Here is a 27,658-nt window from a genome sequence, read left to right as displayed (position 1 = left end):
TTCCAGTTAGCAGTTGAGGGAACAGAGCCTAAGAGAAAATAAAGAACTTTCTGAAGATCACAAGTGGACCCAACTTACTGCTTTCTGACTCTGCAGTTCATTCAATAACCATAGGCTTTCCTGCTTTGTGAAAGTAGTTGGGCCTGTAAAATGTGAAAATTATGAATGCAGTAAATGAACGTTGGATATAATTTGGTTTACTTCTGTGATTGTAATCTGAAATTAAAATGCTTTTGATTGCTTTGAGCTTCTGCCCCTCCTCCCAGTTTCTCCCTCCAAAACCTAGAATTTAAGAGTCTTTTACAGAAATTTTTGATGCTACGCTAGAGGAAAAATTGGTTGACTGGCTGCAGGTGGGTAGGACATTGTAATTCTTGTGGTAGTTCTCTTTTATAAATCAGATCTTAAATTAGAATTTGACAGCAAGATGCTGCATCTCTATTCAGAAGTGAATGAGAGCCATAGGAGCATGGTCTTCAGAGTCAAAATGATGAGAATTGGAATTTTCCTTTGGCTCTTTGCTTGTATGTGTCAAGCCTTCTAGGTCTGCTTTCTCATTTATAAAATAGGGGTAATAGGATTTACCTACTGTGATTGTTGTATTAGAGATGATATATTCTCAAACACAAATCATAGAGCTTGGAGCTTTTTCTGCTAATAATTGGCAAGTGACTGGGTAGTTCCTTTGTCAGTTCCATTAACTACCACCCAGGAGATGGTAATCCAGAGGGTTGCCAATCGTGTCTTTTTCCTCATTACCTTAATTCCCAATAGAAAAATGACTCATTCAAGCATTTAATTTAAGAAATGTTTAGGGAGGTCGAGGTGGGCGATTCACCTGAGGTCGGGAGTTCGAGACCAGCCTGACCCACACGGAGAAACCCCATCTCTACTTAAACACACACACACACACACACACACACACACACACACACACACACAATTAGCCTGACTTGGTGGCGCATGCCTATAATCCCAGATACTTGGGAAGGCTGAGGCAGGAGAATTGCTTGAACCTAGGAGGTGGAGGTTGCGGTAAGCTGAGATCGCACTATTGCACTCCAGCCTGGGCAACAAGAGCAAAAACTCGGTCTCAAAAAAAAAAAAAAAGAAAGAAATGTTTATTATGCGTACTTTTTAGGAATGATTTATTATTTAGCATTAGAGAAAATAAAGCTTTTTAGAAACATACCATTCTTATTTTGAATAAAAATGTGGAACATATTACCTGACTGAAAAAATGGAACATACATCTAGGATGTATGGCTTACCGTATGTATAAACCGCTGAATATCCTCTTGGGTATGGGGAAGCCTCCCTGCCTTTTTCTAAATGTTCTTGTTCTCTAGTCACTTAATCCAGGCATCAGTACAATATACTGATTTAGACTTTGGTTGTGTGAATTCCCTTCAGTGGAATTGGGAAATCCATACACTGAAATTAAGCACTGCTTCCTCTTTCCCTTGAAACGGTCAACCGAGGGTTAGAGAAAAAGCTATCACTGAGATTATTGGGACAGCCAGACACTCATGGGCCTGGATAATGTGTCTTGTAAGTCAGTGTGTGTAGCAGCTTAGATAGGGCCAATGTTCTTTGGTTACCTGTATTACTAACTTAATATGCATCAAACAAATCCAACTGACAAGACACCCTGACACATAAAAAATCTTGTATGATGATATTGGGAGTACCAAGTTGAGTGGGGAGTTCTTTATCTTTAAGACATTTATAGTTAATTTGGGCTAGATTTTGTCAGTACACAAACAAGAGCTTGATTCATCTCCTTACTTTGGAAACTTTCCACTCTGTCACTCTGCACCCGTGACACTTGTGCTCATTCTCTTAAATTTTTAGTTGTTTTTTATTTCTAAACTAGAGTTTATAAAAGTATTCACCATGGAGGAAGACCAAATCTTCCTCACAACCTTCTTGGAAGACCAAGTCTGTGTTTCTGCTAGTGCCTAGTCCAGTTCAGCAGGGGTTGCACTGTCTGGCCACCAGTTTTGGAATCAGGCTTCACTTGACTCGTATTACAGTCCTCACTACTTCTTTGGCTAGTAAATATTTACAAGTGCTTCTTGCTGTATTCATTTAATAAAATGAGATAGTTCATTTAAATATATTGGTAATTTTAAGAGGCATAATTATAACAAACATGCACAGAAAGAATTAACATGTTGCACAAGTAAACACCTTTATTTGTCTTCTGGTATTCACATATTGCCTGAGGTTTTTAAAAAGCAGAAAAATAATGAAAACAGTGATTCTGCAAGAATACTTTATGACCATAAGATGTAGGTTCCTTTACAGATCTCATGCTCTAAATACATTATTGGATGACAAAACTTGTGATTTCCATAGGTGAGGAGTTTTGTGAATCATATCATTTTTTAGGGCACTCTAACACACTATAGGATTAGCGTAAGGCTAGAATTATGAAAGTGGGAAACATTTTAGTTCATGTTTTTAGATTTCCCTTCCTATGCCGCCTTCTTTTTTTTTTCTCCTTACTGCCCTGCTGCTTGTTTCTTTCTCTAGTATCCATTGTCCTGTGGTCTTAAAATCATTCCTATAATGGTTCCTGTAATCTGTTCTCTTTCCCAAGGGTGTTTGCATTTTAATAGACAAAATACTCGTATTTGGCTAAGCCAGGGGAATTAAGTGCTAATTGTGAAATTCAGCTTAACATGTAAGTGGCTACCCATATTGTAAGGTGGGTCCCAAATACACTTTCATATTCAAATAGATATCTGTCCCACTTAAGGAATAAGGTGCAAAATGAGAATACTGTTCCCTCTTGACTAACCGGTACCTGCATATTTGATTTAAAGATTATTATGTCTTCTTTACCCATTCTTCTAGTTTTCTAAAAATGGAGGTTTATGGAGGAAAGCATGGTAGGATAGAATATATGGGCTTAGGAGTACCACATGGATTTATATTCAGGCTTTGCAGTTGTTTGACCTTGGACATAGGACCTCCTACCCCTATATCTCAGTTTTCTCACCTGTGAAGTATGGTTGTTAGGGTTGTTATGGTGGAAAAAATGTGTATAAATTACAGCATTGTAAGCTACAGTATATACATTACAGACTCATGTAATGTAGTTATTGTAATTAGTCTAAATTCCAGGATTTCTACAAGGAAAAAATGAAAACAATCAGAAATTTGTTTTTTACATAATAACCTTGTTAAAAGTTTTTAGCAGATGTCAGTTATGCCAATAATAAATTAATTGAGGGTATGCCTTGATTTTAAGCAAGCCATTTATAGTTTATGAACACATTATATTTGTGTTTGCAAATGTGTTAATGAGATGTGAATATTTACAATGTAATTTTAATACTGTTTTAATTTAAAAATGACTCATTGAACACAAGGTTACTTAAGTGCGTTTGAGAAATGATTTTTGTTCTCAAAATTTTACATTTATGAGCTGATTCAGGAATGTCTATATTATGCACATTGAGGTATGGTCTTGTGAGGTGGGCACTTTTTGTCCGTGTTATGTTCTCCTGTGTTCTCTTATTATGCAGGGTTTGACAATTCTGTTTTTCACCCCACAGATTTACCAATAAAGAGATATAGAGAATATGAGCTGGTGACTCCAGTCAGCACAAATCTAGAAGGACGCTATCTCTCTCATACTCTTTCTGCGAGTCACAAAAAGAGGTCAGCGAGGGACGTGTCTTCCAACCCTGAGCAGTTGTTTTTTAATATCACAGCATTTGGAAAAGATTTTCATCTGCGACTAAAGCCCAACACTCAACTAGTAGCTCCTGGGGCTGTTGTGGAGTGGCGTGAGATATCTCTGGTGCCTGGGAATATAACCGATCCCATTAACAACCATCAGCCAGGAAGTGCTACGGATAGAATCCGGAAAACAGAGCCTTTGCAGACTAACTGTGCTTATGTTGGTGACATCGTGGATATTCCAGGAACCTCTGTTGCCATCAGCAACTGTGATGGTCTGGTAAGGCTCCTTCCGTTTTGGGCATATGAGTTTGCAGGTGCTGGGAGTGCAGCCATGGCTTCTGCATAGTTTGGAAGGTGGAGGTGGAAAGGAGGCTTCGTTGTTATGTTACATTTTAAGTTCAGAAAAAGACACTAGAAAGCATTTTGCTGTCAAAGATGTGTATTTTGGCTTGTGACAATTTTGTTTCTTGGAATAATGTGAAGACGACATTATTCCAAGAAACGAAAGATAAATATTTAAGCATTTTTTTTTTGGTTAATGTTTTTCCTTGTATTACATTTGAGGATTTTATTTCCTTATTTTGTTCGAAGTGTTCTGAAAACTTTCCAAAGAAGCATAGATTCCTTCAAAATGACAGTATTTTACTCCTTATGTGGAAACTTTGGATATCTTCATAAAGAAAATATTTTGAAAGTATTCTTTAGCTTCCTCACAGAATGCTAATGTGGGAAATGAGCAGATTCTGTCAGAATTTGTCCAAGTAGCATTACTTTATGAACGCAAGGTGCAATACTTTCTGTGTGGTGGCTTTGATTCTTCATTTTCAAATTCAATACCCATATGTTGCTTTTCAGTTTTGTGGTTGAGGTCAATAGTAACCAGCCCTACTGTACACACTCTGTAGAGGTGAACTATTTTTATTTGTTTTGTATCTCCAGTTGTTATTTGAAAGGCATGTTAGTGTTTATGCCTCTTCCATATACAGCTGATTCCAAGTCTTTATTACAAAAGAGCAACCATTTTTATTTCTGTGGTTATCAGGCTACTGTTTCTTGGGAGTTCAGAGCTGTTACTTTTGTTTTGTCACTGCTTCCAGGAGTTCTCGAAATATTTCTTTCACTCCTGATTATAATTATTCTATAATACCTTGGCTGATCCTCCTGTGATACCTTGAATATTCTGCTATTGTCCTCTTTATGTATAACTTCAACCCAATGGAGTTAAGATACAATGTTTTACCAAGTGCTGGTGAGTTCATCACGTTTTAGTTTATTTTTGCAAGCTTGTACTGACTCTTGATGTTCTGTAGGGTTGTAAAAACCAGCACAGAAAACTGTATGGCATGCATGCAGCAGGTCCACTTCTGCAACATGAACACCACTAGTTTAGGATTATACTTCACAGTTGGTGATGGACTAGTTTCTGGGGTTCCAAACCGTAAAGAATCTCTCAGATTCCTCTCATTCTGCATGAAAGGTTGAATAGAACTGGATTAACTTAAATCATTGAATAAAAACAATAAGAAAGTACTTTCTAGAAGACTAAAGATTCAAGATATTGACTCAGAGAGCTATGATTCAATACTAAGATATAAAAGGAAATAAATTATATAAAATATATTAACACTTTCAAGTACACCATCTTGAGTATAGATCTTGATTTAGTGTTATTTTTAAATTTTATAGCATAAGAAATTATTTAATTTTTATTTCCTCGGTTAAGATTTGAAACTTGGGGTATTGGCTTGAAAATCAGTTTAGGGCAGGCAAAAGGCAAGGAAATCATTTTAATGCATTATTGCAGTGATTTTTAAACCTGACCAAATAATCAGTGTTTTTCTTACTGTACATGTCAAATTATTTAATCATAGATATAGAAATATGGAGCAATAGCAAGTTGTTACAAGGAAGACGAAAATAGATATGAAGTGTGAATGGAAATTATTGGTATTATTTAGTTTCTAATTTTTAAGATACAGTGTTAACTATATCATGTATATGTCAGTGTAATATATGTGTATATGTGTGTGTGTATAAAACTTGTACAAGTATTCATTTGCTCCATTCTTTGATCCATTAACTAATAAATTTAAAAAATTTGTAGGAAGCTGGTTATGGGCACTTTTCTGGGCACTGTGAAATAGTGAAAGAAATAATCATGGTTACACCCTCAAGGAGCTCAGAAATGTAAAGTTTTGCCATAGAATGTAAGTGTCCAAAATGTTTGGTAAAAGAACACACACACACACACACACACACACACACAGACACACAAAATATATGTAAATATTTATATAATTATAATTAAATATATAACTTTTATATATTTATTTTATATAGTATATGAATTATGTTTACTGTAAATTATGATTAAGGAAGGTATCTTCTGGAGAGATTTTATGAACGGAACATAATTTTTCAAAAGAGAGAAGTGGCCCAGGCATTGAGTTTGATCAGGAAAAGGGTGGGTCTGGCCTTATTAGGCAGTGCTGAGGATGTGGACATGCACAAATGGAAGCCTTTTCTAGAGTTTCCAGCTCATAGCAGCTGTGTGCTAGGAGGAAGGAAGCAGATGGTACAGAATCAGAAGCAGGCTTAGGAAAGCAGATCAATAAACTGAGGGAAAACAGTAGTTGCTTCATTGAGTTGTGGAGCATTTCTTAAAATTGAAGAAGTGCTTTGAACCGAATAAACCTTTAGAAGAGATCATTTCAAAGTTTAATTGGTGAGAATGAGATTGTGGATAAATTTGGCTGATCAGCTGGTACCTGAGTCCTTTAACTGGCTATGTGTAGGGATTTAGGCTTGGCCTTCTTGACGTTATGGAGGGAAGCATGGATGCTGAGATAACATTGATGCCAGAGAATTAACCTGATGGCATATAAAGCCATTGTCTTGGGAGGCTCTGGGGTTATAATAAAATCCAAGTTGTCTTAATAGAATGTATATCCCCTTCTGGCCTAAAAATACAGATGAGAAAATCTCTGCCCATCGAGTATAATTAGTTAATGCCATTGAAACCCTACCTGTATGGGAAATTTAATCAATTTCATTAGATTAATATTGGACTGGTATAGAAGGAATTACAGTGATTCAATTTTCTACATGTATTCTTTGAAGTTGTTGCACGTAGCTAGTAGCCACAGATATTTACTCAGCTAACTAAGTTGGAAAATTCATGGCAAGACCCTCTCCATGAGTGAAATTTCTTCTCTTTTTCTCTTCTGCTGCTTTGTCACATGCTCTGTGAGTTTGAAATGGGCAGCACACCAGACATATTTAACAGAATGATTAATTTAATTAAAAAACCCCAGTGCTACTTAAGTGTGCTACGTAGACTCAGGTTTGTGACAAGACAAATACCAATAGTGAGGCAAAGTGTTTAGGAACTTTTATAGCAATTTTGACAGTTAATGTATGTCTGTTGGGTCTAATAATACCAGTTTTAAAAATGGGTTGGCGTTTTCTGTCTTTTTTCATTTTATTATTCTAGTAGTTAGTTTTTAATGCATCGAATTGTATTTATTTTATATGTACAAAAACGCTAGTCTGGAACTGACTGGGGAGAAAAACTGTTTCTTCACCACAGATAGTTTGAGAAACAGGCAGTGACACTTAGCTGATTTCGCCCACTCTGGACATCAGAAATGTGACTGAAATAATCACATTACCTATTCCAGGTAATTGTATGAAATGATCACATGAAAGGCATTTAACATAGGCTTTATCAAAGAGGACAGAAGGATGCCTTGAGTGACGTATGGAGCTATGGCCTGGAATATGATCTAGACATAGATATTACTCAATGAGTTTCTGAAATCAACAGGGTTTCCTGTACAAAGGAATTGACAATGCTTCCTACCCAGTGTGAACAATCAAGAACAATGTCTTTTTCTGTCTAGCATTAACCCTTTCCTGTTCTTGGTCAATATTATCATGTATACGTGACTACCAATCCTTTACCAATTACAGTTTTATCCTTGCTGTAGTCTGCCCTAATTATAGGTAAGAATTATTGAGATACTCAATCACAGAACTGTCCCCACTTTCTGACAGCATCCAATCTAGAAAAATGCCCTACTTGTTTAGACTCTTCTCAAAATTACCCAACCAAAGCCCAGATGCTGTTAATAATAGGTTCTTTTCAACAGTCTCTTACTGAGATGCTCATGGTTCCCTCTGCTGTACGTTCTCCATCTCAGCAACGTGTAATAAACCCAGTTTGTTAACTAAAGATGTGCTTCTGGTGGTCTTTGGCTAGAGGCTATTGATATGCTTTTCCTCTCTACTTCTACACCTTTGAAATGAGAATCTGGTGGTCAGGAGTCATGACAATGGCAGACATTTTACACACTTTTTGGGAAGACACTTCTGGCTGAGAATCCCAGATGAAAATAGATTTCTCCCACAGAGTCCTGGCATTTACTCTCTAATACCATAAAATCTCCCCTGTGAGTAGTGGCAGCTCACAATCATATTTTGTGGTCTACAATTTGCCAAAATAAAGGTTTTTTGGTTAGTAGGCTTTATGTGATGTGTTTCATAATCTAAAGAAACTGGATTTTTCTCAACTTGCTAGAACAGTATCGCCTTGCTAATTCCTCTGGACTATCATCAGAGGGAACTGGTTGTGAGTGGAAGAACTGACTAGCTCATGGCTCTACTGGGTTACCTAGCTCAGTGATTTCCTTGTGGGCTGATTTTAAGATCAAGGGGGTTTATCTAGGACAGAGGTTTTCAAATTTTTTTTTTTTCTTTTAACATTTGTAATTCTTCCTTCAAATGAAATCACTAGAGGTTATCTAATAAAATAGAGTGTAAATTGGATAAACTCAGGAAAGGTCTGGTCAACTTACTCTCCCTCCCGCCTTGTCCTCAGTTCACACCACTGTGGGGCTCCCTGAGGCATCTAACAGAGATCTTTACTGGTAGGGTAGGGGTTTTTCGAAGCTTGACGTTCACAATTTGGGAACCATAAAGAGAGCCTCTCTTCTAAAACTTCTGACAGTCACATCTGGTTAATATCAGAGACATTTTATCTTTGTTGGATTTTGAGCAGGACTAAATGAAGTCTTTGTGGGCAACTGCAAAGTTACAACGAAAACAGCCCTAGTTACCTGCCTTAAGACTTTTGCTCTGTGATTTGATCCCTTCAAAAACATAATCTTGCCATGCCTATTTTAGTAAGTCTAGCTGCAGAGGCACTTTTTAAAAAAGTCCATTTAAAAAGGTATTATGAACCAGTATACCTATGATTGAGAACATTTGGCTGGTGATTATGAGCTGTGATACAGCTCGATTTGGTAAATGAAATGTTTGATACTATTTTTTAGCTATTTATAGTGGATTTAGAAAAGAAAGTTTTTGAGGGCTGATTTTGACATGTTGACATTTGCATATCAGCTTTAATGAGAGAACTTGATGTCTGAAGACCTGTTGCCTCTCACCTCTTCCTCCCGTGGAAGATGTCCACAGAAGGTGTTGTGTGTGTTATTGATGAGACAGAAGAGATAGCTGTGCCTTCATGGATTACATGCTGATTTGAGACCTTAAAAGGTCTGAAGAATAAAGGACTGAAGCAATGTTTCACCTCCAGGTACCTACACCAGGCTATTTTGGCAATGCAGGATTGGAAGATGCTTAAAGCCCTTATACCCTTTAATTTCCAGGGAGTAGGAACAAAGCAGCAGACATTGGCCCCTTTCAGAATGAAGAATGATGAGAGTTCTCCAGTTTAATTAGTCTGGAAGAACCAATGTTGACCTCATTGCTACCTTCCTGAGGTGTGGTCAAGCAGTGGCCCCTTGAGAGCTGACGGAATGTACCTAGTTTTGTGTGCTTGCCTATGCCAGGTCTGAGCTATTGCATCCATCATCCACCTTTCCTCCTTCTTCAAATAGGCAGGCAGTTTGTGCTTATTCAGGATGAAGAGGGAAGGTTTGGCACAGTGCTTGATCATTTTCACATCTCATGTCTAATTTTCATATGGCTAGAATCATATATATGTCAAGCCTTTTTCATTTTTTAAAATCTGTATTTCTCTTTTGTGACTAATTATCTTATACAAAGAATATCCAAGGATGTGATCTTGGAATAAAGTAGAAAACCAAAAAAAAAAAAAAAAAAAAAAAACCACAAAAGTGTTTTCAAATTTAAATAATATTTTTAGTAATATTTATTTGTAGTTAAATTAAATTATTCATGTTTATTTATTATTATAAGTACCACCTGGTCACAGTTTGTTCTTTTTTATACGTCAATTTGATTATAATTTTTCCCAAATATCTCTTCTTTGATATAGTAATTTTTAAAGATTAAATTAAAGATGGTTAAAAATTAGGGAAAATTGTACATTTCTTTTTGGATAGATCTGGACAAACAGAAAATAAAACAGGCATGGGAAGTACTTTTTCTTTGTATTGTTGGCCTGAAAAGTAATGCTTTCTATTCTTTTCAATGCCATGAAAACCATGATGTCATTATAACTAATGAAAGTTTTTGAAGATACTAAAGAAATGCTTTAAGGACTGTGAAAATATTGCTTGAACACATCTGAAATATTTTCTTCTGGGTAAATTATAATTAAAACAAAAGCAAAAGCACAGCACAGAATTGATATGATGCCTTTGTAGGTAATCATGCCCTGAGGTCACAGCCTCCTTGAAAACTAAACTCAGCCTCAAGGTTTGACTTAAGAATCGTCAATTCTAGAAATCCTGATCCAAGTTAAAGCATTTTGAAGCACTACTATTAAGTTGTTACACTGATTGCTGTGGTAAATACTGAGATTGGTCAAGTGTAACTCTTGTCTTCAAAGAATACTGGAAATAAATTAAGCTGTATGATTTAACACTATTAAAAATATAGAGACATTGATCAGAAATACAATTTAAAAGGGAGACTTCACTGTTGTTACTTATAACAATGAAACTGCGAAAAAAAGGGATTGAAAAATCAATTTTGTTTTTTATTAAGGTAGACTGAATTCTCTGCCTCTAAAACAAGACATTTTGAATACTTTGTTTTCAAAAGAGTTGATTAATTTTTGAGCAATACTAGACTACTACTAAATGTATGAAGAGATTATTATTAGTTTAATGGTGCTTTGTCATCCTAAATAGGTGTCAGTAAACAGATTCAGATCTTCCATAATTTCTGAAAATTCTCGTGTATTGATTGAAGAAACAGTAATATATAATTGAACTGAGATCTAACTCCAGATTCAGTCATACTGAAAAATAAGACATATATATATATTAGCCTGACAGGTTTTGAGATGTACTATCTAGATTGTAATAGCCTACTTTTTCTTCCAGTATTTTTTGTGATAAAATACACATAACATAAAATGTACTGTCTTAATCATGTTTTAAGTATACAGTTCAGTGGTGTTAAGTACATTCATATGCTTGTGCAACCATCACTATCATCCATCTCCAGAATTCTTTTCATTTTACAACACTGAAATGCTATACCTATTAAAAAATTACTTTCCATTTCTGCCTCCCTATAGCCTCGGACAATCACCATTCTACTTTTTGTCTCTATAATTTTGACTTCTCTAAATACTTCATGTAAGTGGAATCATATAATATTTTTCATTTTGTGACTAGTTTATTGCATTTAGCATAATGTCCTTAAATTTCATCCATTTTGAAGCATATGTCAGAATTTCCTTACTTTGTAAGGCTGTATAATATCCCATTGTATGTAGGTATCACATTTTATGTATTCATTTATCTGTTGTTATATAACTTGGATTGCTTCCACACTTTAGATACTGTGAATAATGCTGCCATTAATATGAGTGTACACATATCTTTTCAAGACTGTGTGTTCAGTTCAGTTGAATTTATCCCCTGAAGTGATACTGCTGGATCATATGGTCATTCTATTTTTAATTTTTGGAAAAAAATTGCCATACTGTTCCCCATGGTAGCTGTATTAGTTCGTCTTTACATTGCTGATGAAGATACACCCGAGACTGAGTAATTTTCAAAAGAGAGAGGTTTATATGTTATTCCTGTTAGTGCCTTAAACTAGAACCTGTTCAGACATGTGATAAGTTAGTACAAGTTTATTTTGGTGCAAAATAATTTAGAAATTTATCCATAGTTTTTCCTAATACACATTTTCCATGAAAATTTTGAAGTTTCCTCTTAATACTTGCTTATTTATACTGCAAATCCTATTTTGAAATGGAGAAAGTATTTTAATGATGATGTGCTTTCTCATACATATATCTTTCTGAGAGAAAAAGACACCATAAAAAGCAAATGTGTGTATCATTACCAGCAGCAGCAGAGGAAGAAAAGAAAGAACAACAAAATCTGTATGTTTCCAAATAAGTAAAGTTTTTAAGTGAAATAAAAAAACTGGAAATAAGGCGGTTGAGACCTTGGTTCTAGTGAATGTTGTGTTTCTAATTCTGGTCTGTTCATCTCCAGCTGATATTTTCGAGTGTCTGAAGCACTTTTTGTCTATCCCAATCAGAACTTTATTATGTAGAACAGAAATTGGAAAAAGAAGTCATGGGTCATACTTTGGAGTTTGCCTCCCAAGTATCTCTTTCCTCATTTATTTATGCATGTAGTCACATTCATTAGGAAAACCAGAAAAACTGTGAAAAGTTTCTAGTGTCTCAAATTCTGGTCCGGAATGGTATATAGGTAGAACATAACACAATTTATTGTTAAACTGTGAGTTTTTGTTAATAATGGATTGACAGTGACAACAATAAAATAATGATAACAATAGTTAACATTTGTTTTGTACTTCTTAGGATGAGACATGTATTTCACATGTATTAGTTTATACATTTCCACAACAACCTAGTAAATCAGGTGCAATAATTATCCATGTTTAAGGAAAGTTTAACCATAAAATTTACCTATTTTACTAGAATACTTTATGATTAAAAGTTAATAATTTTAACTACAATTAAATTTGAGTAGTTATTCTCAGTATGAATACATACACAGAGCAAATAACATTTAGGGTATATATTAGTCCATTTTCATGTTGCTATGAAGAAATAACTGAGACTGGGTTAATTTATAAAGAAAAAGAGGTTTAATGGACTCACAGTTTCACATGGCTAGGGAGGCCTCACAATCATGGTGGACGGCAAAGGAGGAACAAAGTCACATCTTACATGGTGGCAGGCAAGAGAGCATGTGCAGGGAAACTGCCCTTTATGAAACCATCAGATCTCATGAGACATATTCACTACGACAAAAACAGCATGAGAAAAACCCACCCCCATGATTCAATTACCTCTCACTGAGTACCTCCCATGACATGTGGGGATTAGGGGTGCTACAATTCAAAATGAGATCTAGGTGGGGACACAACCAAACCATATCATTCTACCCTGGCCCCTGCCAAATCTCAAGTCCTCACATTTCAAAAGCAATCATGCCTTCCCAACAGTCCCTCAAAGTCTTATTTCAGATAACCTCAAAAGTCCACAGTCCAAAGTCTCATCTGAGACAACGCAAGTCCTTTCTGCCTATGAGCCTATAAAATCAAAGCAAGTTAGTTACTTCCAACATACAATGTGGGTATAGGCATTGGGTAAATACAGACATTCCAAATGGGAGAAATTGGCCAAAAACAAAGGGGCTACAGGGCCCATGCCAGTTCGAAATACAGCAGGGCAGTCAAATTTTATTTTTTTATTTTTTATTTTTATTTTTTTTTGAGACAGAGTCTCGCTCTGTCGCCCAGGCTGGAGTGCAATGGCCGGGTCTCAGCTCACTGCAAGCTCTGCCTCCCGGGTTCACACCATTCTCCTGCCTCAGCCTCCCGAGTAGCTGGGACTACAGGCGCCCGCCATCTCGCCCGGCTAGTTTTTTGTATTTTTTTTAGTAGAGACGAGGTTTCACCGGGTTAGCCAGGATGGTCTTGATCTCCTGACCTCGTGATCCGCCCGTCTCGGCCTCCCAAAGTGCTGGGATTACAGGCTTGAGCCACCGCGCCCGGCCGGGCAGTCAAATTTTAAAGCTCCAAAATGATTTCCTTTGACTCCAGGTCTCGTCTCTGGGTCACGCTGATGCAAGAGCTGGGTTCCCATGGTCTTGGGCAGCTCCAACCCCTGTGGCTCTGCTGGGTACAGCCTTCTTCCCAGCTGCTATCATGGGCTGGTGTTGAGTGTCTGCAGCTTTTCCAGGCATATGGTGTAAGCTGTCAGTGGATATACCATTCTGGGGTCTGGAGGACGGTGGCCCTCTTCTCACAGCTCCACTAGGTGGTACCCCAGTAGGGACTCTGTGTGGGGGTTCCCACCTGACATTTCCCTTCTGCACTGCCCTAGCAGAGATTCTCCATGAGAGTGCTGCACCTGCAGCAAACTTCTGCCTGGACATCCAGGCATTTCCATACATCCTCTGAAATCTAGGTGGAGGTTCTCAAACCTCAGTACTTGCCTCGTGTGTACCTGCAGGCTCAACGCCACGTGGAATCTGCCAAAGCTTGGGGCTTGCACCCTCTGAAGTTATGGGCCATGCTTGGCCCCTTTTAGTCATGGCTGGAGCAGCTGGGATGCAGGCCATGACTGCACACAGCATGACAACCCTGGGTCTGGCCCATGAAACCATGTTTTCCTCCTAGAACTCCGGGAATGTGATGGAAGGGGCTGCTGTGAAGACTTCTGACATGCCCTGGAGACATGTTCCCGATTGTTTTGGGGATTAACATTTGGCTCCTAGTTATTTATGCAAACTTCTATAGCTAGCTTGAATTTCTTCTCAGAAAATAGGATTTTCTTTCCTATCTCATTGTCAGGCTGCAAATTTTCTGAATTTCTATGCTCTGCTTACCTTATAAAACTGAATGCCATTAACAACATCCAAGTCACCTCTTGAATGCTTTGCTGCTTAGAAATTTCTTCCAGCAGATACCCTAAATCATGTCTCTCAAATTCAAAGTTCCACAAATCTCTAGGGCAGGGTGAAAATGCTGCCAGTCTCTTTGCTAAAACATAACAAGTCACCTTTGCTCTAGTTTCCAACAAATTCCTCATCTCTGTCTGAGACCACCTCAGCTTGGCTTTCATTGTCCATATCATTACCAGCATTTTGGTCAAAACCATTCAACAAGTCTCTAGGAAGTTGCAAACATTCCCACATTTTCCTGTCGTTTTCTGAGCCCTTCCAACTGTCCCAACCTCTGCCTGTTACCCAGTTCCAAAGTTGCTTTCACATTTTTGGGTATCTTTTCAGCAGCACCTCACTGTGTTAGTTCATTTTCATGCTGCTGATACAGATGTACCCGAGACTATGGGTAATTTACAAGAGAAAGAAGCTTAATTGGACTCACAGTTTCATGTGGTTGGGGAAGCCTCACAATCATGGCAGAAGGCAAGGAGGAGCAAGTCACATCTTAAGTGGATGGCAGCAAAGAGACAGCTTATGCAGACAAACTCCCATTGTTTAAAACCATCAGATCTCATGAGAATCATTCACTATCAGGAGAACAGCACAGGAAAGACACATCCCCATAATTCAGTCACCTCCCATTAGGTTCCTCCCATGACATGTGGGAATTGTGGGAATTACAGTTCAAGGTGAGATTTGGGTGGGGACAGAGCCAAACCACATCAGTAGCTATACCATTTTACATTCCCACCAACAGTGCACAGAGTTTGATTTTTTTCACATTCTTGTGAACACTGGTTATTTTCTGTTTTTATTTATTATTATTATTATTATTATTATTATTATTATTATTATTTTGTAGTAGCCATCCTAAAGGTTGTGAGGTGGGTGGTGTCTTACTGTAGTTTTGAGATGCATTTCCCTAATGGTTAGTGAAGTTGAACATCTTTTCATGTGCCTGTTGGCCACTTGTATATTTTCTTTGGAGAAATATCTACTGAAGTCATTTGCTCATTTTTGAATCTCGTTGTTTTTTGTTGTTGAGTTTTAGGAGTTTATATATTCTAGATATTAATCTCTTATCAGATATATGGTTTGCAAGTGTTCTCTTCCATTCTGTGTGTTGCCTTTTTACTCTGTTAATAGTGTCTTTTGATACACAAAAGCCTTTTTATTTTCATGAAGTCCAATTAATTTTTTTCTTTTGTTCCCTGTGTCTTTGATGTGAGATCAATTGCAAAATTCAATGTTGTGAAGCTTTTGCCATATATATATATATATATATATATACAAAATTTTTTAACAAGAGTTTTTAGTTTTATGTCTGACATTTAGGTCTTTGATCCATTTTGTATTAATTTTTGTGTATATTGTTAGGTAAGGATCCAGCTTTATGCTTTGGACATGTGGATATCAAGTTTTCCCAGCTCCATTTGTTGAAGACTGTCTTTTCTCAATTGAATGGCCTTGGCACCCCTTTTGGAAATCATTTGACCATATATGCAGCAGTTTATTTCTGGACTTTCTATTCTATTCCACTGCTGCATATGTTTATCTTTAGACTAATATAACACTATTCTGATTACTGTAGCTTTGTAATAAATTTTGTTATCAGGAATTGTGAGTACTCCAGCTTTATGCTTTTTTTTTCAGATTTGTTTTGGTGATTTGGGTTCCTGTGAAATTCTGTATGAAATTTAAGATGGGTTTTTCAACTTCAGCCAAAAAAAAGTCTTTGGTATTTATTTCAGAAGGTGTACTGGTAATGGACTCCTTCAGTCTGTATTTATCTAGAAATGTCTTCTCCCTCAATTTTGAAGGGATGTTTTGCCAAATTAGGAATCTTGGTGTACATTTTTTTTCTCTTGGCGTTCTGAATATATCAGTCCACTCCCTCTGGAATCTATAAGTTTCTGATGAGAAATCTGCTGATTATCTTGAGGATCCCTTGTATGTGATGAATCATTTCTCTCTTTGTCTTTGTCTTTCAGCAATTTAATTATGATGTATCTTGGTGTTAGTCTCTTTGAATTCATGCTACTTGGAGTTTATTGAGCTTCTTATATGTTTATATTTATGTCTTTCATCAAATTTGGGAAGTTTCTAGCTATTATTTCTTCAGATATTTTCTTTGCTTGTTCCTTTTTCTCTTCTCTTTCTGGATTTCCCACAATATATATGTTGGTCTGCTTAATGGTGTTCCACAGGTCCTTCAGGCTCCGTTCACTTTCCTTCAATCTTTTTTCTTTCTCAGACTTGGTATTTCCATGGTCCTACCTTCAAGTTTACTAATTTTTCTGACTTCTCGAATCTGCCTTTGGATTCCTGTAGTGAATTTTCCAGTTCAGTTAGTTTCCTTTTCAACTCCAGAATTTCTTTTTGGTTTCCTTCTTTCTGCCTTTCTTGATATTTTCATTTCTTCGCATATATCATTTTCTTGACTTTCTCCAAGTGTGTCTTAATTCTTTAAACATCTTTAAGACAGTTGTTTTAAAGTATTTGTCTAGTAGATCTGCTACTGCTGCCACTAGGTCTTATTTAGGAATGGTGTCTATTGTTTTTTTCTTTTCCTTTGAATGGACCATACTTTTCTGTTCCTTTGTGCTTCTTGTGATTTTTGGTTTTAAACTGAGCTTCTGAACCTAGTAGTGTTGTATCTCTGGAAATCAGATTTCCTCCCATTCCTCAGGGCTTGCTGTTTGCTTTGTTGTTGTTGCTGTTTATTTGTTTGTAGTTGTTGCAGGCTGCCTCTTTTCCAAGGATTAGGCTGAACTGTAAACTTAAAGTCTTCTCAGATCTTCTGTGGCCTGTGCTCACAGCATGCACAATGACTTTCAGATTTTTCTTGTATATGTAGTTGCTTTTGACTATCCTAGTATTCAGTCTCTGGTTCACAAAAGGAGAAAAAGAGAAAAATGAAAAAAAAAAAAAAGCTATCTCTTTAAATTCCCTAAAAACCATTTCAGTCAGATGAGGAGGGGTTTACAACAATGGAGGGAGTAACAAAAAAGGCTGTCACTCTTTGTCTAAATGTCCATGATCAGAAGCAGCAGTGATCAGGGCATGAATCCCAGATATTTGGAGAACAAGGCCCTTTTTGGCCACATTGGCTCCTGCAGGTTGTATGCAAGCTGCTCTAGAAATATGTGCTTAGCTGCCTGCCCCAGGGCCGAGGGTTGGGGTACTGGTAACTGCTACTGTGCTAAGAGCTGAAGTTGACTACAGTTAACTGTAATTTATTATTTGAGTCTTCCCCTGGAAGTGGTAAGCCTTCAGTAGACTATAGAGTTCCACAATTCTATCATCGGACAGATTCTGCCAGTACGATTGTTACCTTAGTGAGGAAATTCTTGGTGCTTCCTATTCTATCACCTTTTTAGAATCTTACCTGTTACATTTTAATTTTATAAAATGTTTGGAATATATTAAATTTGGGGTTTCTTAGTGGGAATAATCAATAAACATGAATGAAAACGAATAGTGGCCAAATTATTCCGAGTTATGATACTTTGGGAGAGTTCAGTTTTAAAAAAATTAAGTACCATTGATGACAGATGTCAAACCTTTTGTAAAATGGTCGAAGGAAAGGACTCATGTTGGGATTGAGCACAGTGTTGTTTTAGAATTAGACAAACTTGGACTCTAGTTCCAGTTCTATCACTTACCAGCCTCAGGACCTTGAACAAGTTATTTAACCTTGCTAAGGTCTCTTTCCTTCAGTAAAATGGGGAAAGTAATGCTTTTCAGATTAGGGCATTACCAAGAGCATTAATGCGTCTTCCACACAGCCTGGCCCTTAGGAAATCAGCAATACTGAAATCCTTTTCTTTTTCCATTTACAATAATTTGTTTTAGCATTTTGTGATTAATAATAATAATGATTAAGTTTGCAAAATAAGATATGCTGCAGTAACCCAATTTGGCCTGTGAGTCAGTTTGTGGAAAATATAGTCGTCCATGAAATTAGAACCTTGGTGAAACTCCTTGTAATTTTAAGATAACCTTTTCTAAGTCATGTATGGCTCCTTTAACATCATCTAGCCTGAGGGTTACTTTAATCTCTGCTCTCCTGAAGACTTCTAAAGACAAAAAATACATTACTTTCCATCTTATTTATATATAGCTCTACCATATAGAAAGTTATTATTCCATGTATTTGAATCTTCGGAGTTGAGACAAAGATTTAATAACCATGATAGACTTCTTATTGCTGTTGTCATTACAATAGTGAGGTTTTACACAATTGACCACCATGTAGTGCACTCTGTCACAAATAACCATACAGAAAATGACCTCTGCTGTAGGAAATAGTTCCTTCAGTGGTGTGATATAGTTCACACCCTAGCTGGAATAGAATTAACCTGGCATAAGTCACAATTTTAAAATTTGTCTCAGGTTTTTCGTTTTGGTCAAATATTTTAAGTAAGGAATCTCAGAATGAGATGTATTTGGGATAGAGGGTAAAGGGTTTTATGGCATCAGATGGTGTATCCTGTTGTTCAGAATCTTCCCAACCTCATTAATTTGCTATCTTTTTTTTTTTTTTTTTTTTAAGTGATGGTGTTTAATATGTGACTTTATACCTTTTTTTTTTTCTCCTGGTCTAGAGTCTTCCATAAAAACAAGCATCCAGCAAGGAGTGGGCATTTTCTGCCCCTCTGTGGAGGTAATTGAAAGGAATGAAGAAAGAGGTGGTATAGGGGTGCCTAGCTCCAATTACCAGAAAATGTAGTTTTTAGACTGGAATGGCATTATCAAAGTAGATATTTGGGATTCTGACTAGGTGATAAAACTTTCCAACCTCAATTTAAAATGTAGGAGACTTCTGGAAGGTCTACTTCTGTCTGGTGATGTCTCTAAAAGTAGATATTAATAGATTGAGAGGACTGTACTGTTAGATGCTAGGGTGTCTCATTAACCTAATGGGATCCAGTCTTAAAGTCGACTTCTGAGCTGATCATATGAAGCCTGAGAGAAAATGAAGAACAGTACTTAATGAGAGAATTTGCAAATGTTAGCAACCCAAACACAATGGGAAACATTTCATGTAGCATTATCAGTGAAACATGATGCTTTTAACATAGTGATTGGACTCTTAGGGTAATACTTCCTTTGGGCTTGCAGGATATTTGACCTTGCTTAGGGTGTACCAGTATTTTATGCTTTACTTCCTGGCTTCTTGCAGTCCTTTATTTTGCATACCTGACTCTGAGAATGGTTTTAACTGGCTGCCGGGACAAGAAAGCAGACCAAGCATAGTGATGTTGGTCCAGATAAAATAAGTCACTATGAGGTCTCTATTTGGTCAGCTGCACCTCACTCCCAACCTTGGCTTCAACTGTGGTGTCACACCTAGACTTAGCATATAAAAATGAGAGAAGACTTTGAGATATATTGGTTCCAGACTCTAATATTGAGCCATATTGGTTCACTTTGAGCCACATTTGTTCTAGACTCTTTGAGCCATATTGGTCCTAGACCCTAACCATTGATCTAAAATTTTCAGAAAGGGATCTCTTTTTATATGCTGTGCTTGGAAAAAAAATTTAGGAACATGTTCATCTATGAGAATGTTTGAAATATGGGTTGTATTCATGGCACCATGTTACTACTTTTTTTCTATACTTAAAAACCAGGAGTTTGAATTAGGTCAGTGATTCTTTTTGTTCCATTTGTTGAACGTTATTTAAAATATTTTGTATACCAAGCTGTGTAGTGACCCTTTTTTCTACTTTTTAAGAACGTAAAAACGTACAAAATTGCTGGTCAAAGTTCACCATGAGTACAAATTACTCTTCCTCTACACTGGTTGATTCCCCTTTCCAATAAAACAACTTATTCATAGATCTGTACCATTTTGTCCAGTCTTAATGAAACAATGACATTCATTCTCAGATCTTCATTACTGCTTCCACTGGTCCCTTAAGATCTACGGAGCTAGAATTAGGAAATCATTAACTATTAAGTTAGTTTTTGAGGTTCCTTCTGGGACTGTGATGTTCCTTTTTTTGTTTGTTTTTGTTTTTGTTTTTGAGACGGAGTCCCGCTTTGTCGCCCAGGCTGGAGTGCGGTGGCGCCATCTCGGCTCACCACAAGCTCCGCCTCCCAGGTTCCTGCCATTCTCCTGCCTCAGCCTCCCAAGTAGCTGGGACTACAGGCGCCCACCGCCATGCCCAGCTAATTTTTCGTATTTTTAGTAGAGACAGAGTTTCACCGTGTTAGTCAGGATGGTCTCCATCTCCTGACCTCGTGATACACCCAACTCGGCCTCCCAAAGTGCTAGGATTACAGGAGCGAGCCACCGCGCCCGACTGGGGACTATGATGTTCTATGACTATATCTAAATTTGTCTTCTAATTTGTTTTCATGGACAGTGTCCTTCTGGCCAAGGAAGAGATCAAAGCATCAAATTAACTATTACTCATTAATTATGGTCTGCAAAAGAAATTGCGTGAATGAATGCTTACTTTTCCAAATGCTGAAATACAGTTACTTTCTCATAGCACTTTTTCTACTTTTTAAAATGTATTTTTTAATCCTCTAATTCTGAATAAGCTCTGAGTACTTGAAGGCTTCAGAGGACCTAACTGCTATTACAGCTTTGGAAGATGCTTCAGCTTGTCTCCTAATGAGATGTGAAAATAACCAGTGTAAAGAAAAAAGTATATATACATATATGTATATATACATATGTACATATATGTGCATATATGTATACATATATATGTACTGCACTTCCAGTCACATAAAAAGTATAGCACCTACAATTATGTACTTGATAATGATAATAAATGACTTTGTTACTAGTTTATTTATTTACTGTTCTATACTTTTTGATCATTACTTTAGAGTGCACTTGTTATTAGAAAAAAAAAGCTAGCTATAAAACACCTCAGGCAGTTCTTTCAGGAGGTGTTCCAGAAGGCATTGTTATAAGAGGAGACGACAGCTCCGTGCATGTTATTGCCTCTGAAGACTTTCCAGTGGGATAAGATGTGAAGTTAGAAGACAGTTTTATTGATGACTCTGACTCTGTGTAGGCCTAGGCTAATGTGTATGTTTGTGTCTTCATTTTTAATAAAAAGGTTTAAACCCCCCCCCCAAAAAAAATTAGAGTTAAAAATAAAACAAATCTTATAGAATAAGTATAAAAGGAAAATATATTTTTGTACAGATTTATAATGTGTTTGTGTTTTAAGCCAAGTATCATTCTAAAAGAGTCAAATTCTTTAAAATTATAAGTTTATGAAGTAACAAGTTACAGTAAGCTAAGGTTGATTTATTATTGGAGAAAGAAAAATATTTTTAAAATAAATTTGGTGTAGCCTAAGTGTGGTGTTTATACAGGAGCCTACAATAATGTCTTAGACCTTCACTTTTACTTACCACTCACTGACTTGCCCAGTAAAACTTCCAGTCCTGCAAGCTCCATATAGTGCCCTATATATCTATACCAGTTGAAATCTTTTATACTGTATTTTTACCATTTCTTCTCTATGTTCACATATGTTTAGATACACAAATACTTCCTATTTTATGACAGATTCCTATAATATTCAGTATAGTAGCATGCTGTGTAGGTTTGTAGGCTGGGAGCAATAGGCTGTGCCATATAGCCTAGGTGAATAGTAGGTATGTAATAGGATATTCTATGTACGTTTGTGTAAGTACACCATATCACGTTCACATAGTGATGAAATCACCTAATGCATTTCTCGGAACATATCCTAGTCATTAAGCAACACTTGACTGTATTATATTAACTAGTGTAAAGATACATATATATATAGAGAGAGTTATACGTGTGTGTGTGTGTGTGTGTGTGTGTGTATTATTAAGAGCAGACGGAACTGTCCCTTAGATGGACTGTTAGGAAAGCACCAAGTTACTTCAATATAGGAGTGTTGTGCCAGCTCAATTGATGAAACCATTTCCCTGGAAAGTCCTCCTGTGTTGCATTTTAGGAATATGCAACTAGGGTTGAAAATTATTGTTTTCCCTAAGGGACTTCTGACCTTAATGGGCATCAGGATCTCCTGGAGGGTTTATTAAAACAGACTTCTGGGTGCCACCTCAGAGTTTCTGATTTAGTAGGTCTGCAGATGGGACTGAAAGTTTGCATTTCTGTCATGCTCTCAGTTACTGCCGGACTCTAAAACTCTACTGTTTCTTGTTGTGTGCAATGATACTGGATACTGGTTTTTCCTAGTTGACTTCCTTTTTCTGGTAAGGAATTTCAACTTTTTTTTTTTTTGTCTGTAATACTGTCTGGCCCTTTCCCAATGCTCAGTCATAATCCCTGCCAGTTTGACTCAGCACCTGTCAGTCCCAGATTGGATTAACTACACACAGCTTTAGCTCCCTGTCTTAGTCCCCTTTCCTGGGAGCGACATGTTCTTTGTAGGCATACATGAGTGCCATCTCCCCAGGCCATGTTCTGGCAGCATAGAGAAACTGTGTGAACTTAGACAAGCCACCTAATGTGTCTGATCCTAGGTTTCCTCATTGGTTCAAGGAAAGATTTTCTGGTGTTAGGTGGAGCTTTGAAGTGGATATTGGTGCTGTTATTTGGTGGCCAGTAGTCAATAAGAAATGCTCGTGAGTTTCTAAAGCCATTTTGTCTCCATGAACTGGGTAGAACTGTACCACAAGGCAACAGAGAAAGCCTAAGATCTTCAATTGTCCTGCGCTTCAACAGCCTGAGGACCATCACTCTCCTTGACTCCCAGGAGCCAACCATGTACCCTATTCCTACACCAGCTCTGTGCTTTACCCAACCCTCTCTTGTATCTCTACTCTCAACCTAGAGATCTCATCTGATTCCGTGGCTTCAAATACCACCTATACAGTGATGACTTGTGTGTGTCTGGGTTTGGCTCTGACCTCTCATCTGAGCTCCAGAATCGTATGTATATTCTGTGACCAATTCAGCATCTCCACTTGGATGTCTAAATTTAACCTGGCCAAAAATCAACCCTTGATAGACATACCTGAATGCTTTCCTCCAAAAAGAAAAGTCGGGCATCATTTCTCAGGCCAAAAACCTAGATTCTTATTATCTTAAACTCTTCTTCTTTTTTTTCTCCCTCAAATATCTCCTATCAAATTCATAATACATTTTTAGGTTTTTCTATGAAATATGTTTGAATCTGCTTATTATATCTCCAATGCTACAACTTTGGGCAAAACCACTGTCATCTTTTCCCTGGATATGACAGTGACCTCCTGATTGGTGTTTTCGGTCAATTATTGCCCCCTTCTTCACATAGAAGCTGAATTGGCATTTCTAAGTTTGATAAAATTTTCTGTTTATGAGACTTCAGTGGCTTCCCATTAAATTCCAAACATTTTACTATGACTTTTAAGACTTCATTTCAGTGGTTCCAATAATCATTGTGTATCATAACTACCTAAAGAGCTTGTGTGTGTGTGTGTGTGTGTGTGTGTGTATTTATTGCTTCCAGGTTGCAAACCTATACAGCATCTTGACATGTGTATATGTTGAGATCCCATCTCCAGATATAGAGATTCATTTGGTCTTGGGTAAGACTCAGCATAAGTAGATTAAATGCTCTTACAGATGATTCTAATATATAATAACTAGGATTGAGGATTACTGTTCTCTTCAAAAGGCCACTGATCTTAGTAGGCATCAGAATCCCCTGGAAGTCGTGCCAAAACAGATTTCTGGGCACTACCACAGAGTTTCTGACTCAGTAGGTCTGTAGAGGGGCCCAGAAGTTTGCATTTCTAACGGTTCCCATATGATGCTACATATTGAGAGCCACTGTTCTATAAGATCTGGTTTCAGTATACTTCCTTGATGTCATTTCCCCTTGACTCCTTACTTCGTTTACTGTATTTAGCCATCCTGGTCTTTTTGTCTTTCAAACTATTTAATTTTTTCCTGCCTCCAGCCTTTTGGATCAGCTATTCTTCTGTAAGAATATTATTTTCTGGACTTTTATAATAAATAGGGGTTCATATTCATCATTTGAGTGTTAATTTAAATTGTATTTCCTCAAAAAGGATTTTCCTGACCATTCTAGCTAAAGCAGAAACCCTAATTACTCTACCATATATTGGTGCTTTTGATATTCTCTTTAGCCATTATTGGCATCTCAAGTTTATCTTGAAGTTTTTATTTACATTTATTGTTGGGGAGGTCATGGGTCTACTGAGGACAAGAACTGTTTTTAACAATTCTTCACATACAGTGTATACTCATCAAATTAATATTGATGGACTGATTGGTATGGATTTTGGAATGGAGAATTGAATACTACTCTTGAGAGGTGAATTGGGGGCTTTTCTTTGATGATTTCAGTTTTCCCTTGTGTGTAGCTTTCATAAAATAAAGACAGTGTTATGAACTTGAAAGTTTTTGAGGTACCTAAGATTTTATATAAGTCAATTCCATCCTCCTGAGTAGTGTTTTTATGCTTTTGTTTTTATAAGTTCCTTTTCCCTCTCATTTTCCATCTTATCTACTCACATACAAGCTAGCGAAGGAGAAGCAGCATCTGTTTTTTTTTTTTTTTTTTTTTTAGTTTTTATTTTTAATTGACAAACAATAATTGCGTGTATTTATGGGGTAAAAGTAGTATTTCCTTATGTGTATACACCATAGAATGATAAAATCAGAGTAATCAACATATTAATTGCTTCAAATATTTATCATTTCCTTGTGATGAGAATATTTAAAATACTCTCTTTTAGCTACTTTGAAATTATCTTGACTGAATCCTCACTTGAGTTCAACCTAATAGTAGATATATAGTGTGTCTCTTAAATTAATTTATTCCTGCTAAGCAACAGAAACCAATACAAATTAGCATGGAAACTTGTTTTTTTGTTTTGTTTTGTTTTGTTTTGGTTTTGTTTTTGTTTTTGTTTTTTAAGAGAGAATTAAAAAAAAGAGATCATAAAAATATCCTTGGGATTATTTCCTCGGACAAAAACAAAATATGTGTATATACTGACTTTTCAGTCAGTGTTACTACTGCAGCAACTTGTAGTTCTCTGAGCACTGGTCACATGTACATTACTTGTTTAATGGCCTATTTCTCCTCCGAAATAAAGTGGAAATTCCATGAGAGTGGGGACTATGTCTGTCATGCTTACTTCTCTATCCACAAATCCAGGCACTACATCTCATGTGGTACGTGCTCTGATGACTTACTGACTGAATGAAGACACAGAACATAAATTTGATGACACTTACACTCTGCTCCCTATCGCCCTCTAGGTTTCAGGATTCTTAGTTGGATGAATTCTTCCTCTGGGTAGAATCCCTCTCCTTCCTTCCTCTTGGTACCTACCCAGAACTCTGCCTTGTAACCCTGTGCTTCTTTTACTTTCTTCGTAATGGAATGTCAGGAGGGTTCTCAAGCCAAGTACAGAAAGCCATGCCTCTTTGGTTTCTGGATTGTTTGACTTCTTTTTGACAAGTATTGTTTTTTCTAACTTTTGTTCCTCTGGGAAACTTCCAGGATTCTTTATTTTTCTGTGACCAAATTTTTACTCTCTCTGCCTCTTGGGAGGATATAAATAGATTGACATCTAGATAGAAGTTGGCTGAGTCACTGATTCCTTCAATAAGTATTTTTGAGCACCTACTGTGTACATGATACTTTCATTGCTGTGGATGCAACAGTGAACAAAAGCAGGCATAGTGTTTGCCCCCATGAGATTAGAGTGGGAAATACAGGTGTTACTCTTTTAAAAGTCACCAAACTAAGTAAATAATAAGCTGGCATAAATGCTATAAAGAAAAGGTATGCTGCTTTTTGAAATAAGTAACAGTGTTATCTGACCTAGGCTAAGGGTAAAGGAAGGTTTCTCCAAGGAAATGCTAGTTGAGCTGAACTTTTAAGGATGAAGAGGAGTTCCCTAGATAAAGTACTTGTCAAGCCCATTTTGAGAAGTAAGAGCACAAGGAGACCACAGGGCCAGATTGTCAGGGCTGGCTGAGATAATGTTTGATTTTTAGAAGAAAACTATTCTGCTACAATTGTCCTCTTGAGCTACCATAGATGTTTTATCATAATGCTAATACTAGTTAAAATTGATGAATACTAACTATTGTGTTCCAAGCAAAGATCTGTGCTTTATAGGAATCATCTTAATCTTGTCAACAATTGCCACTTACAGATTAGAAATCCAGAGAGTTATTTTATCCTGTGTTTCACTGAAGACCCAGATACCTGCATTCAGAACCTGTGCTTTTGACCATTATTTTATCCTGGTTCACAGTAGTCATTCCTAATATTTGAGATAGTGTTGGCAGCTTGGATTGAAACATAGATACATATGTGGATTCCTCTCTCTCTCTCTCTCTCTCTCTCTACATATATATATTCTGTATCTCTATATAAAATGTGTGTAGTGTATACAAAGGTATGCATGTGTATATGGTTATATAAAAGTCCTTGTGGGTATTTTGATGTGTACGCAGCAAAAACCTACATGGACTCACACACACACACACACACACACACATAAATTTCATTAGTATATTTTATTAATTACGAATTAGTAGACTTTTGTATGTATATTTATATTATATATATTTATTAGTATATTTTGAGGAAAATTTAATTTAAGGATTTTCAATCAAGCAATTTAACAATGAAAAAAAAAGCCAGATGGGATAGCTAGTTGAGCATTAGTAATTAATAAGTGGAACTGAGCTGTTTTCTATCAAATTTTGGTACCCTAACTTCAGCAGGTGAGTGAATGTCATTAGAGCAAGTGAAAATCTTATGCGGCTGGCCTTATCCGCTACTGCTAAAGCAACTCATCTCCATCTACAGTAGCTGCTTATAGCTTTAAATAGCACAATCCTGGACTCTCTCTGCCAACTTTTCTCAAGCCAGCCAGGGTTACGGTGGGGCCAGGGTAGTACTGACTATGCTGTCTGTGCAAGGCCAGGGAAGAGGCCAGGGAAGGGGTTAGTGAATTGGCCAGCTGCCTGGGCACCGGTGTAGGGAAGCCATGGAGCAGCACAGCAATTTCCTGCTTTGGGTAAAGCCCTTGAAGGGCCAGTGCTGGCTAATCCCAGACTTTTAAATTCTTTTGTGATA

At 36.9% G+C, this 27,658-nt stretch overlaps 1 protein-coding gene across 1 annotated transcript in view; it reads left to right on the top strand.

Moving 5' to 3' along the window:
- ADAMTS3 (ADAM metallopeptidase with thrombospondin type 1 motif 3) overlaps nt 1-27,658 on the top strand; it is a 279,687-nt gene that overhangs the window by 17,042 nt on the left and 234,987 nt on the right. The window contains exon 3 of the mRNA XM_017958779.2: nt 3,567-3,973. Coding sequence (XP_017814268.2) covers nt 3,567-3,973 — 407 coding nt within the window. The remainder of the gene's footprint in view (nt 1-3,566; nt 3,974-27,658) is intronic.

The sequence above is a fragment of the Papio anubis genome, chromosome 3, assembly GCF_008728515.1.
Source record: "Papio anubis isolate 15944 chromosome 3, Panubis1.0, whole genome shotgun sequence".
Classification (NCBI taxonomy): domain Eukaryota; kingdom Metazoa; phylum Chordata; class Mammalia; order Primates; family Cercopithecidae; genus Papio; species Papio anubis.
This window is presented reverse-complemented; position numbering and strand designations above follow the sequence as displayed.